We start from the raw sequence: 14,804 nt of genomic DNA, 5'->3' as shown, positions 1-14,804 counted from the left end.
TACTTCATGCATGTTAGAGTATGTGTAACAAAATAAAAAGTGATTAAGGGGAAATAGTAGAGTTACACTTTTAAAGGGAAAATAGGAGGGAAAATATCATAGTAGTAGAGTTATACTTTTAAAGGGACAATATAATACTGTAGCTAAAGGTACCTGAAACAATTCATCTTCTTACATTAAAAAAAAACAAAAAAAAGCAGTAAAATCTTTCCTGTTTAAAGGTTTGAAGTATAAATCTTCCTCCATTTAAACAGGGTGACACCCTGTGGATGCTTACCTCAATTACCAAGGGTAACTTCCCTCACTCTCCACAGCTCTTGCTTTTTTTTCTTTTTTTTTTTTGAGACATAGTCTTGCTCTGTTGCCCAGGCTGGAGTGCAGTGGCGTGATCTCGGCTCACTGCAAGCTCTGCCTCCTGGGTTCACGCCACTCTCCTGCCTCAGCTTCCCGAGTAACTGGGACTACAGGCGCCCGTCACCACGCCCAGCTAATTTTTTGTATTTTTAGTAGAGATGGGGTTTCACTGTGTTAGTCAGGATGATCTCGATCTCCTGACCTCGTGATCCGCCCGCCTTGGCCTCCCTAAGTGTTGGGATTACAGGCGTGAGCTACCACGCCCGGCCAGCTCTTGCTTTTGAGACTTGCAAAACTATCTTTCCCCATGAATAGCGTGACATGATGCGACTGGACTGTGTAAGACAGACTGCAACACAAGCAAAATGGCAATGCCAGAGCTTGCCAGAAAATCCAAGAAGTTGTATATGGTGATAGCTGTAGAGGTGCTGCCTTGGAGGACACTGAAGTCAAGCAAGCATTTAATGTTTGGTTTTTTGTTTTGTTTTGTTTTTGAGAAAGGGTCTCACTCTGTCACTCAAGTTAGAGTGCAGTGGCATGATCATAGTTAACTGCAGCCTCAAACTCCTGGGCTCAAGTGATCCTCCTGCCTCAGCCTCCTGAGTAGCTGTGACCACAGGCATGCACCATCATGCCCGGCTATAACATTCAGTTTTGAGCAAATATTGATCAATGAGTCCAACAATCCAAAAAATGAGCTGAAAACTAGAGGTCACCAGGCCTTTATACATCTGTCTCCCTGTCTGATGGCCCCACTAAACATAGCATAATGGCTTTTTCTTCCCTTATGCCTTCCAAATCTCATCAAACTCTTATATTAGACAAGTCTAACCTAGAACTGGAGAAAACAGTGATTTTGGGAAATGTAGTTAATGTAATACAATTTTTACACTCAAAACACTGAATCCAATTCCCAGCCATGAGCAAGGACAAAGAATAAAATATAAAAATAGTATATTAAATTAATTTCTGCTGAAATTACTCACTAGACAATAAAAGCTTTAAACAGTAAAAACTGATCATCTCAGAAACTCTAACGTCTCTCTTAGGAAAAAGAATAGGAAGAAAAATATTGAGTGGGCAAGTTCTACTATCCACCATGTAGACTAAAAACAAAGCATCAACAAAAACCAAAGTGTCAATATTATAGTGACTACCCATTTAAAGAATGATGAACATAAATTAGAAACCACTTTTTAAAAAAAGACCACTCCTGCCTATACAGAAAAATTTTTTCACATCCTCCATGGATCCAAAAGATTTTGTCATGGAAATCATATTTACATCAGAACCAAAATTAAAGCACTTCATACTAAAAGGTATGTGGCTGGAGCTGAAAAGGTAAATTTATCACCTTAAATGTTCCTATCAGAAAACACTGGTAATCAAAGAGCTAGCAGTCTACTTTAAGGATGAGGCACTGATCTTCATTTCTAGTATGAATTTTCTTATACATAATAAGCAATGTTCATAAAGTTTTCAGTACATGATTTACATACACAGGGTTTCTCTGAAGTGTCCTCAAATCTTCAAAACGATGAGCAACAATTTCCTACTTTCTTACATTCATATGGTGTCTCCACAGTATGAGATCTCACAAGTTGCCTAGGATCTGAAGCTTTGCAGACATTCCCATATTCCTTACATTTATATGTTTTCTCTAGTGTGAGTTTTCACATGTCTTCGAAAGTAGGCAGGACAAACAAAGGCTTTCCCACATTCTTTACATTCATAGGGCTTCTCTCCAGTGTGGCTTCTCACATGCCTTCGAAAGGATGAGGGACAACTGAAGGCCTTTCCACATTCCAGACATTCAAAGGGTTTCTCTCCAGTGTGCATTCTTGCATGTACAGTAAGGTATGAAGAATGACGAAATGCTTTCCCGCATTCCTTACATTCATAGGGTTTTTCCCCAGTGTGCGTTCTCATGTGGATCCTAAGGGCTGAGGGATAAATAAAGGCTTTCCCACATTTCTTACATTCATAGGGTTTCTCTCCAGTGTGAGTTCTGATATGTACTGTAAGGTGGGAGGAACTAATAAAGGCTTTCCCACATTCCTTACATTCATACGGCTTCTCTCCACTGTGAGTTCTTAGGTGTTCGGTGAGGGACGAGGAACGACTAAAGGTCTTCCCACACTCCTTACATTCATACTGTATCTTTCCAGTGTGGTCTCTCACATGTGCTCTAAAGGACGAGGGACAACTAAAGGCCTTCCCACATTCCTTACATTCATAGGGTTTCTCTCGACTTTGATTTTTCACATGTGTATTAAGGGAAGTGGGGAGGTAGAAGGCCTTTCCACATTCCAGACATTCATAGGGTTTTTCTCCAGTGTGTTTTCTTATATGGATACTTAAGGAGGAGGGGCAATTGTAGGCTTTCCCACATTCCTTACATTTGTAGGGTTTCTCTCCAGTATGTGTCCTCACATGTACAGTGAGTTTTGAGGACTCGCTGAAGGCCTTCCCACACTCTTTACATTCATAAGGCTTCTCTCCAGTGTGAATTCTTATATGTATTATAAGGTGAGAGGAAGAGCTAAAGGCCTTCCCACATTCTTTACATTCATATGGCTTATCTCCACTGTGAATTCTTTTGTGTTTGGAGAGTGAGGAGGAACAACTGAAGGCCTTCCCACATTCCCTACATTCATAAGGCTTATCTCCACTATGAATTCTTTTGTGTTCTGTGAGCGATGAGGAACAACTAAAAGCTTTCCCACATTCCTTACATTCATAGTTTGTCTTTCCGACGTGAATCTTCATATGTGCCCTAAAGAATGAGGAACAACTGAAGGCCTTGGTACATTCCTTACATTCGTAGGGCTTCTCCTCAGTGGGGGTTTTCATATGCTTCTTGAAACAAGCAAGAAAATGGAAGGCCTTCCCACATTCCTTGCACTGATAGGGTTTGCTTCCAGTATGAGACTTGATGTGATTCTTAAGGGATGAATGATCCACGAAGGCCTTTCCACACTCATGGCATTCATAGGATTTTACTTCAGTGTTTCTCTTGAGTGAATCAAGATTTGGAACTTGGCTGAAAGTCTGTCCATCTTGATTTTCTTCACAACATTCATAGATATTCTCTACCATATGATTTCTTTTAAAAATAAAAGACACATTATTAGTAAGAAATGTCTACCAATTTCAGTGAATGTGTATGTTTTCTGCCCTTCTGTCAAGTTATAAGCTGAAAGTTCTCACAGAGAGTTCTACCATAGCCAATACCGTCACCCACCCAGTTATTGACTCCTGGGATTTTTCTGATAACTGTTTACAACTGAAGTATGTGTCAAACATTCAAAATCTCTGTCTCATTTGTGGAAAAAAATTAATTCATGAAAATTCTTTCTCAAACCACAATCTTTGACCTAGGCTTGTTAATATATACATACTTCTTAAATTTCATGACTTTGAGATTCTCTCCTGAGACACTTTCTCTTTCTCACGAATGGCACTCACCTCAAATGTCTCTCATGGCTTTTGTTCTGATCATCAATACCACAGGACTCCTGGTTTTCATGTAAACTGGAGAACCAGGAATCATTCCTTTTGAATCTTACTATTTTTTGTTCATTGGATATTTTTTCTCCACAAATATCTTGTGGAGCAACTGATTCATTAGTTTTAAGTTGAGTCTCAAAACCTGAAACAGAAAAAGTGAAAGCTTCTGTGAGCAAAGGACTTTTTGCAGAGTGGCTTTTTCAGGACTTTGGCATTAATAGGCGCAAGGGTCAAAATGGTAAGCAATTAAGAAATAATTCTACGAAGATTGAAACTAACATAACTAAGCTAGTATTAGGAGAACAAAACAGAAATTGGATAGAATGCACATGACCAAATGCTACCTTACAAAGAGGAAACGTGGAAGGTCTTTGCCAAGAACAAGGAAAATGTGACAGGACTGATAAAAAGTCAAAATAGTCATCTGAGATATCTGTGGACGATGAGCTTCCTCATATAAAACAAAGTTTGTTTTTGTTTTTGATTTTAAGTTGACATTTTTTCCCCAACCAAAGCAGTTTCTCCTAAAGATTCTTGCCTTCCTGGTGCTCTCCCATAAAGATGACCTGGATAAGTTCTCTCTTCACTGTCTGCAGGTCCTCCTCTTGTTCCCACTGGCAGATCAGATGGGGTGTGTGTAGCAGATACCCTGCACAAGCAGAAAGGCATATCACAAGGGAAAATAATGAAGAATCACAAACATTTCCATGAGACAGAAACAAAACTTTAGTCTTCTGATATTCTGTGAGTTTAACTGCAACACAATGTCAATTTTTTTTTTTTAAAGGAGAGGTGACAGGCCAGGCGCAGTGGCTCATGCCTGTAATCCCAGCACTTTGCGAGGCCGAGGCAGGTGGATCACAAGGCCAGGGGTTCAAGACCAGCCTGACCAACATGGTGAAACCCCATCTCTACTAAAAATACAAAATTAGCAGGGTGTGGTGGAGCACGCCTATAATCCAAGCTACTCAGGAATCTGAGGCAGGAGAACTGCTTGAACCTGGAAGGCGGAGGTTGCAGTGAGCCGAGATTGTGCCACTGTACTCTAGCCCGGGCGACAGAGCGAGACTCCATCTCAAAAAAAAAAAAAAAAAAAAAAAGGAGAGGTGGCAGGAGGAAGCAGCCTCTGACATATAGAACTGATCTAATGTTCACACCTAAACCTCAGTATCATTCCAAGCTGGTCAGACAGTCACAGCTGGGACATTTTGTTCTCCTATTAAATATAAATAATCTCACAAAATACTAATCTTGGATAAAGTTACTCTGAAATCATGATAAAATGAAACAAAACAAGGTTACCTCAAAATTTTGGCTAAAGACTTTATGCCACCCACAACATACTCAATAATGGAGTATTACTGAATAATACTGTCAGCAACCAGCAATACTATTCACTTTCTGTCAGCAACCAATCTAAAATGACTGCCCTGTGTCACTAGGCTGAACAACGTCCCCCCAAAATTTATGTTCAAATTGATCAATGGAAAAGCACAGTGGATTCAGAAACAGAGCCACGCCGATACAGTCAGCTTACCTTGACAAAATAGCAAAGGCAATACAATGGAGAAAAGATAGTACTGGAACAACTGGACATCCCCAAGCAAAAAAATAAATCTAGACACGGGCCTTAGATCCTTCACAAAAGTTAACTCTAAATGGGTCACAGACCTCACTGTAAAATGCAAAGCTAGAAAACTCCTAGAAGATAACAGGAGAAAAATCTAGATGACTTTCTGTTTGGCAATGACATTTTTAATTTTTTTTAAGAGACAGGGTCTCACTTTATCACCCAGGCTATAGTAGTGGTGTGATCAAAGCTCACTGCAGCCTCAAACTCCTGGACTCAAGTGAGCCTCCAGCCTCCACCTCCCAAGTAACTGGAACTACCAGTGTGTGCCACCACACCCTGGCAATGATATTTTAGATATAATGCTAAAGCATGATCCATAAAACAAAGAATCAATAACTGAACTTCATGAACATTAAAAATTTCTGCCCTCCGAAAGACAATGTCAAGAGAACGGAAAGATAAGCCACAGCCTGGGAGAAAATATTTGCAAAAAACATATCTGAGAAGGAACTGTTATCAAAAATATATGAAGACAGTATCCGATTTCATGCAGAAAAAAATACATATATTCAGAGAACTCTTAAAACTCAACATTTAAAAAAAAAAAAAAAAGCCAAAGACCTTTACAGACACCTCACCAAAGAACATATACAGATGGCAAATAAGCATATGAAAAGATGATCAACATCATAAGTCATCAGGGAAATGCAAATTAAAACAAGGCACCACTACACACCTATTAGAATGGCCAAAATCCTGAACATTCAACAAATGCTGGTGAGGATGAGGAGCAACAGGAACTCTCATTCATTGCCGGTTGGAATGCAAGATGGTAGAGCCACTTTGGAAGACAGTTTGGCAGTTTCTTATAAAATTAAACATCCTCTTACCATAAAATCCAGCAACTGAATTGCACTCCTTTTACCCAAAGGAGTTGAAAACTTATGTCCACATAAAAACCTGCACACCAATGTTCACAGTAGCTTTATTTATAACTACCAAAACGTGTAAGCAACCAAGAAGTCCTTCAGTAGGTCAATGGATAAACGGTGGTACATCCAGACAATAGAGTATTAGCAGTACAAAGCAATGAGCTCTCAAGCCATGAAAAGACATGGAGGAATCTTAAATGTATATTGCTAAGTGAAAGAAGTCAATCTGAAAAGGCTCCATACTGCATGATTCCAACTCTATGACATTTTGCAAAAGGCAACAACATTATGGAGACAGTAAGATCAGTGGTTGCCAAGATTTAAGAGGGAGGGAAGGAGGGATTAGAGCACAGAGGATTTTTACAGCAGTGAAACTATTTTGTATGATATTATAATGGTGGATACATGTCATTATATATTCTTCCAAACCCACAGAATGTACAATACCAAGGGTGAACCCTAATGTAAATGATGGACTCTGGGCAATGATGATGTGTCAATGTAGCTTCATCAGACTTAGAAATCTAAGTCTCTTCCTTAAACTTAGGGAAGAAGATGAAGGCAGAGAATGGAATGATGCATCTATAAGTCACAGAATGCCAATGATTGCCAGCAATCACCAGAAGACAGGAAGAGAAAGGGAATCTTTCCCCCAGAGCCTTCAGAGAGAACATGGCCCTGCTGATCCCTTGATTTCAGAAACCCAGCCTCCGGAAATGCTGTGAAGGAACAAATTTCCATTGTTTTTAGCCACCAGTGTGTGATACCCTGTTACAGAAGGTCTAGGAAACTAATACAGCCTGCTTCCCTAGACCCACCCCCAAATCACTCAACTGAAGCACAAATCCTATAATAGGTCTTTTCTAACCTCCTGTTACTAGGACATGCAAGAGACATGTATTCTTGCTTGCTGCACTGCAAAATAAACCCAACTTGTTTAACTATAGGTGTGTTCTGGTAGTCTTTGGGTAAAGGACATAGATAGCAGTAAAATCCTCAAAATGTCCAAACTGCAAACCTCCTCCCTGTGTCCTATAGTGATTGCTGAGGTTTATATCCACACTTTCGATACTTAATAAACCTCAAGGCTTTCAACCACAAAAAAAAAGCATCAGTTCAATATATAGATGTTTATTTTCTTTCTTTCTTTTTTTTTTTTTTGAGATGGAGTTTCACTCTTGTTGCCCAGGCTGAAGTGCAATGGTATGATCTTGGCTCACCACAACCTCCGCCTCCTGGGTTCAAGCGATTTTCCTGCCTCAGCCTCTCAAGTAGCTGGGATTACAGGCATGTGCCACCACGCCTGGCTAATTTTGTATTCTTAGTAGAGATGGGGTTTCTCCATGTTGCTCAGGCTGGTCTCGAACTCCCGACCTCAGGTGATCTGCCCACCTCGACCTCCCAAAGTGCTGGGATTACAGGCGTGAGCCACCGCGCCCGGCCCAGGTGTTTATTTTCATAGGTAAGCCACTAGACTGTAAGTTCCTTGGGGTCAGTGACCATATCTGTCTTATTTATCAATGTCTTCCCATTCCTCAGCCCAAATTCTAGAATAAAGTCAATTTAGTGAGATAAAATAACTTTCTAAACAACTGTATGAAAGAATCTTGCCATTCTTACCTAGTGAGGCCAGGTTCTGGAAGTTTTCCAGCATCACCTCTCTGTAGAGGTTCCTCTGAGCAAGATCCAGCAAAGCCCATTCTTCCTGGGTAAAGTCCACAGCCACATCCTCAAAGACTACTGAGTCCTAAAACATACCACAAATTCTATTCAGAAAGGTACAATTCCTCCAGTGTGTACAAGAGGACAGATGAGGCTGACAACATCGAGGAAATGAGAGTCATTTCATAGGAAGTTCAGAAGATCCCAGCATCTACTCTAGGACTCAGTCAACAAATCTCTCTTTCGATCTATACATAATTCATCACTGATCAAATCCTGGCTTGTAGATTTAACACTTCTAAAATACTAAATTGCCAGGCAAATCGGGTGAAGCCTATAATCCCAGCACTTTGGGGGGCCAAAGCAGAAGGACTACGTGAGCCCAGGAGTTCAAGACCAGCCTAGGCAACAGAACATGGTGAGAATCAGTCTCTACCAAAATTTTTTTTAAAAAACAGCTGGGCGTGGTGGCGTGTGCCTATGGTGGCATCTACTCCGGAGGCTGAGGTGGGTGGGAGGATTGCTTGAGCCGCGAGGTTGAGGCTGCAATGAGCATGACCATGCCACTGCACTCTAGCCTGGACAAAAACCAAAACCAAAACAAAAACAAAAAAACCCCACTAAATTTATCTCCCCACAATTTGATGCCAATGAGCTAGGAAAAAAGAAAGTGTTTTTCCCACCCTTTTACATAGTCACTCAATACTGTACAGCACACTTCTGACACCAGATGTGTGGGGGACATTTTCCACACACACCAAGCAATTCCCCAGTGGACACCAGCTGGGTATCCTACCATTTGCTTCTGATACTATCTACCTGGAGATTCCACAGGTTGGAGATTCCACACGAGGTCCCACTAAACTGCCTCCCACTTCAGATGCCAATCCCAAGTTAAAAGGCTGTCAATTTTACTTCTGACTGGCTAAAATCAGGGCTCCTACTGCCCTCTCCTTGAGTTTGATTAATATGCTGGAACAACTCACAGAACTCAGGGAAACATGTTTATTGGTTTATCACCAAGGACATTACAAAGTACACAGATAAAACAGCCAGATGAAAAGATGGACAGGCCAAGGTATGGTGGGAAGTGGCGCAGAGATTCCATGCCCTCTCCTGGCATGCCACCCTCCAGGAACCACCACACATCCAGCTATCCACGAGCTCCTCAAGCCAGTCCTTTGGGTTTTTAAGGAGGCTCCATCATAGGCATGGCTGACTTAAGTCCCAATCCTCTGATCTTGCCTGCGTCTTTCTGAACCAGCCCCCATTCTGAGGCTCTCTAGGGGCTTCCAGACCCCAACCATCTCATGAGCACACAAAAGACCCTCTTATTGCTCCAGAGATTACAAGGGTTTTTAGGAACTCTGTGCTAGGAAACAGGATGAAAACCAAATTGTTTTCTTTTCTTTTTGAGACGGAGTCTTGCTCTGTCGCCCAGGCTGGAGTGCAGTGGCACCATCTCAGCTTATTGCAACCTCCACCTCCCTGGTTCAAGCAATTCCCCTGCCTCAGCCTCCCAAGTAGCTGGGATTACAGGCACATGCCACCATGCCCAGCTATTTTTTTTTTTTTTTTTTTTTTTGGTATTTTCAGTAGAGACAAGGTTTCACCATGTTGGCCAAACTGGTCTCAAACTCCTGACCTCAGGCAATCCACCCACCTCAGCCTCCCAAAGTGCTGAGATTACAGGTGTGAGCCACCGTGCCCAGCCCCAAATATGTATTTCACAACATCATAGATGGTGACCAATGCCAGTCTTACGATGGCCTAGAAAAGTCCAGAGCATATTGAAGAAATGAGAGAAATGCTCTGGAAATGAAATAGTTTCCACATTGACATCATCAATTCCTTACTACAGAAATAACTTCACCTGTTACTTCGTTCCCACCATAGCAATCACTACAACATTAAACACAGGGTCAAATCTAGATGGGTTTTTAATGAATAAAAATACACTGAGAGAATAGAAGCTTTTCATTTTTTCCCCCTCTCACAAACCTGAGAGGCCCAGGAGCCTGCACAAGCACAACTTTGAAGTGAGGCCCACAGCTGGTCATACTTCCTTGTATTCTAGGCCAGTAGTCAACAAACTATGGCACATGGACTATATCCAAGCTGCCATTTCAATGCATAAATAAAGTTTTATTGGAACACAATAAAACGTGTGTTTACTGTCTATGGCTGCTTTTGCACTAAAATGGTAAAGCTGAACTGCAATAGAAACACTATGGCCAGTCAGACACAGCGGCTCACGCCTGTAATCCCAACACTTTGGGAGGCTGAGCCAGGCAGATCACAAGGTCAGGACCATCCTGGCCAACATGGTGAAACCCCATCTCTACTAAAAATACAAAGTTAGCCAGGAGTGGTGGCACATGGCTGTAGTCCCAGCTACTTGGGAGGCTGAGGCAGGATAATTGGTTGAACCAGGGAGTTGGAGGCTACAGTGAGCCGAGATGGTGCCACTGCACTCCAGCCTGGCGACAGAGCGAGACTCTGTGTGGAAAAAAAAAAGAAACACTATGGCCTTCAGTGCCTAAAATACTATGTGATCCAATATAGAAACAGAACGCTGACTTGTGCTCTAAAACACTGAGGGAGACCTGGTGCAATGGAAATATTCTTTTGGACAATTATTACCTTTTACTTACCTGTATGCTATTTTTCTGTAATTCAACAGTTGTTCTTTCTTCCTCCATGTCCCCTTCATGAAGAAAAGCAGGATATTGAGAAGTTAAAAGTAAAGAAGATAACATGAGAAGCCAGACTTCCCCAAAATTCCCACACTCATGAACCTAGATGTTGCAGCCCATCAATTATAAGTAACAACTCCCCTCAACACACACACAGACACACACACACACACACACACGCAAATATACGCTGCTCTTGTGGGAAAGTAGAACAACCTCACGTCCCCCTAGAGATAGAAAACAGTGCTCTGGTTCTTGCTGATCATAAAGAAGAGGTTAAGAGTGCTATTTTGTAAGTTAACTGAAGACTAGAAAAGTCTGGTTGTATATTTGCCCATGATAACAAAAAGTATAAAATGTATCCAGGAGTATCTTCCACAACAAGAATAAACACTCCCTGTCTCAAATTCAAGAAAGCACTGATTTATACGCCAGGCTTCTGGGAGTTCCACTCCCAATATTTCTTACTTCTGCACCACTTGGCGGGCTAACAGGCTTTGCTGCTCAGCCCTAGACCACTACCCCTGCCCCATGAGCTGCAGGGTCCCCAAAATCTGAGAAAGAGCGTCAGCTTTTTTTTTTTTTTTTTTTTTTTTTTTTGAGACAGAGTCTCCCTCTTTCACCCAGGCTGGAGTGCAGTGGTACGATCACGGCTCACAGCTCACTGCAAACTCCGCCTCCCAGGTTCACGTCATTCTCCTGCCTCGGCCTCCCGAGTAGCTGGGACTACAGGCGCCCGCCACTATGCCCGGCTATTTTTTTGCGTGTTTTTAGTAGAGACGGGGTTTCACCGTGTTAGCCAGGATGGTCTCCATCTCCTGACCTCATGATCCGCCCGCCTCGGCCTCCCAAAGTGTTGGGATCACAGGCGTGAGCCACCGCGCCTGCCCGAGCATCAGCCTATTGAATTCCATATGCAGGAGGTAGAGAAGGCCGCTATGTTGTGACAAACATGCTAAATTTGCCTGCACAGTACAGGAGTAGCAGAGTAAGACTACTTGGCCAAGCGCAGTGGCTCATGCCTGTGATCCCAGCACTTTGGGAGGCCGAGGTGGGTGGATCACAAGGTCAGGAGTTCAGGACCAGCCTGACCAACATGTATTTACTAAAAATTCAAAAATTAACCGGGCATGGTGACGCGCGACTGTAATCTCAGCTACTCAGGAGGCTGAGGCAGGAGAATCGCTTGAACCCGGAAGGCGGAGGTTGCAGCCAGCTGAGATCACGCCACTGCACTCCAGCCTGGGTGACAGGGGGAGACTCCATCTCAAAAAAACAAACACAAAAATACTTAACCTGTGTCAGACCTGATGTGGTATCTGCAGGGCTGTTTCACAAATTTCAAACAAGGAAATATTAACAGTTACCTCCACTGCAATGGAACAAGTAGCATTTTTAAAAGCCAATAAAAAAACTGTAACATTCTTCACTGTATTAGTAACAATATATGCCAGCCGGGCAACCCTGATGTGAGAATGACTTTGCAAAGAAATGGCCACATTTTAGACTATTTCTCACAGAAGCTCTGCAATTCAAATATTATTATAACCAGTTTAGAATTATCTTAGAAAGACTCAATTAACCACATGTTCAATATTAACCCATTAGACAGCTGCTGAGGCAGGGTATGAATGCAGGCCTATTTGTCTTCAAAACCCAAACACCCCGTGAGTACATTTCTGAACACATACCTTAAATTTTAATTGTTATTAAGCCCCTTATTCCCTAGTTTTACCAGGATTTAGCCTAGAACTCTATTGGGCACCACGGAGAGTGGACAAATGAAGCATTCTAATGAAATATGCTGGGTGTGGTAGCTCTTGCTTGTAATCCCAGCACTTTGGAAGGCAAAAGTGGGGGGATCACATGAGGTCAGGAGTTCGAGACCAGCCTGGCCAAAATGGCAAAACTCCATCTCTACTAAAACTACAAAAATTAGCCGAGCATGGTGGTACACAGCTGTAGTCCCAGCTACTCGGGAGGCTGAGGCAGGAGAATTGTGTGAACTCAGGAGGCGGAGGTTGCAGTGAGCCAAGATCACACCACTACACTCCAGCCTGGGTGACAGAGACAGACTCTGTCTCAAAATAAATAAATAAATAAATAATCAAATATGCTATCTTTGAGCTCCTTCTCCTAAGGCCTATGTTTTGGGCAACGACGCTTCCCTTATAGCCCTTACCTCCTTCATTTCATATTTATTTAGGTAACATTTATCCTGACCCTACTAACCCTACTACATGAAGTCACCAGGAATAAGGCATAGGAAAAAAAAAAAAAAAAAAGAAAAAGAAAAATCCTGAAGTAAATGAATGTTATAATATTTTGGAGTAAGACTCTAAGTAAACAAAATACATCAGGTAAAGATACATGCTATATAAAAAAATGTAGCACATTATAGGGATAAGGAGACACAACATATTTATCTTCAGCAAGTCAGGACAGGTAATGTGGCAGGGTAGAAGCAGAAAATTAAAATAACTGTTTCAGATAATGCTGGAATTTCAGAGGGTTTAGTATGTCTACTATATATTTATAAGCATTATCAGCTCCCAGAGGAAAAAAAATCAGTATTGACCAGGCACAGTGGCTCATGCCTGTAACCCCAGCACTTTGGGAGGCCAAGGCAGGTGGATCACAAGGTCAGGAGTTCAAGACCAGCCTGGCCAAGATGGTGAAACCCATCTCTACTAAAAATACAAAAAAATTAGCCGGGCATGGTGGCAGGTGCCTGTAATCCCCACTACTTGGGAGGCTGAGGCAGAGAATTGTTTGAACCCAGGAGGCCGAGGTTGTAGTGAGCCAAGATCACGCCACCGCACTCCAGCCCGGGGGACGGAGCGAGACTCTGTCTCAAAAAAAAAAAAAATGATATTAATAGGCTAGACTATTGATATATGAGGTTGAATAAAGACTAGCATAAAAGTTTAGAAAGAAAATAGAAAATAATATTTTTTAAAACCTAGTAAACAGAATCAGAAAAGCTAAAAAAAAAGCATCCGTTGCAAAAAGAAAAACGAATGAAACTGACAAATTCAGCTTTTAAAAAAAATTTTTTTTATTTAATTTATTGTTTAAGACAGACTCTCTTTTAAGTTCCCAGGTTGATCTTATTTCCTAGGCTCTGGCGATCCACCTGCCTTAGCCTCCCACCAGCTGGGACTACAGATGTGCACCACCATAGCCAGCAACAAACTCAGCAATTTTAAGAGCAACAGGGCTTAAAGAACAACAACAAAAATTATGAACAAGAATGAATCATAATTACAGCTATCATAAGGAGAATATAGAAAAAATTTAAGGAATAAATATGAAGATGCACAGGAAATCAATACATTTCTAGCAAGTAGTACAACTTTCCAGCAATGATCTAAAACCTGATTACAACCACTAATCAAAGAAAAAAATATCAGCGGTTTAAAACATGGTCAGGCCGGGTGCAGTGGCTCATGCCTGTAATTTCAGCACTTTGGGAGGCAGAGAGCCCATGAGTTCAAGACCTGCCCAGGCAACACGGCGAGACTCCTATTTTCTAAAAAGAAATAGGAATAAAGAAAGGAAAAAAAAAAAAAAAAAACTGCAAACACCTACAGCAAACATCCTATTTAATGGTGAAATGAGAGAATAATTCCTTCTGGAATCAGAAACAAGACAAGGATGTAAATTATATGCTAATTCTGTCGGACACTGTACTGGAGGTCCTGGCAAGTGCAGTAAAGAAATGAAAAGAAATGGAAACTGCAAGGAATAAAAAGGGAAAAGATTGAAACTGACAGATGACCAAATTTTCTGTGTGAAATGTAACCAATCTATAAATAAATGATTCAAATGCATCATTAATGACATAAAGCATCAGTTCACTTTTACCTGAATATAATGTATCAAACTGATGTCCACAGGCAGAGTATAAAATCCAGAGACCAAATACTATCTTTTCTTTTGAGACAGGGTCTCGCTCTGTTGCCCATGCTGGAGTGCAGTGATGCGATCTCAGCTCACTGCGACCTCTGCCTCCCGAGTGGCTGGGAACACAGGAGCGCTCCTTTTATTTTACTGTTTTTTTGTTGGTTGGTTGGT

At 41.6% G+C, this 14,804-nt stretch overlaps 1 protein-coding gene across 1 annotated transcript; it reads right to left on the bottom strand.

Annotated features, from left to right (window-relative positions):
- Positions 1-526: 526 nt before the first annotated feature.
- On the bottom strand, positions 527-14,758 carry ZNF699 (zinc finger protein 699). The gene is made up of 6 exons (XM_031659964.1): positions 14,595-14,758; positions 10,686-10,738; positions 7,990-8,116; positions 4,403-4,513; positions 3,823-4,006; positions 527-3,460 (listed from the first exon to the last, which is right to left on the bottom strand). The coding sequence occupies exons 2-6, from the start codon at positions 10,731-10,733 to the stop codon at positions 2,002-2,004; spliced, it is 1,929 nt and encodes a 642-aa protein (XP_031515824.1). The 5' UTR covers positions 10,734-10,738; positions 14,595-14,758; the 3' UTR covers positions 527-2,001.
- Between the last annotated feature and the right edge of the window lie 46 nt (positions 14,759-14,804).

The sequence above is a fragment of the Papio anubis genome, chromosome 20, assembly GCF_008728515.1.
Source record: "Papio anubis isolate 15944 chromosome 20, Panubis1.0, whole genome shotgun sequence".
Taxonomy (NCBI): Eukaryota; Metazoa; Chordata; class Mammalia; order Primates; family Cercopithecidae; genus Papio; species Papio anubis.
This window is presented reverse-complemented; position numbering and strand designations above follow the sequence as displayed.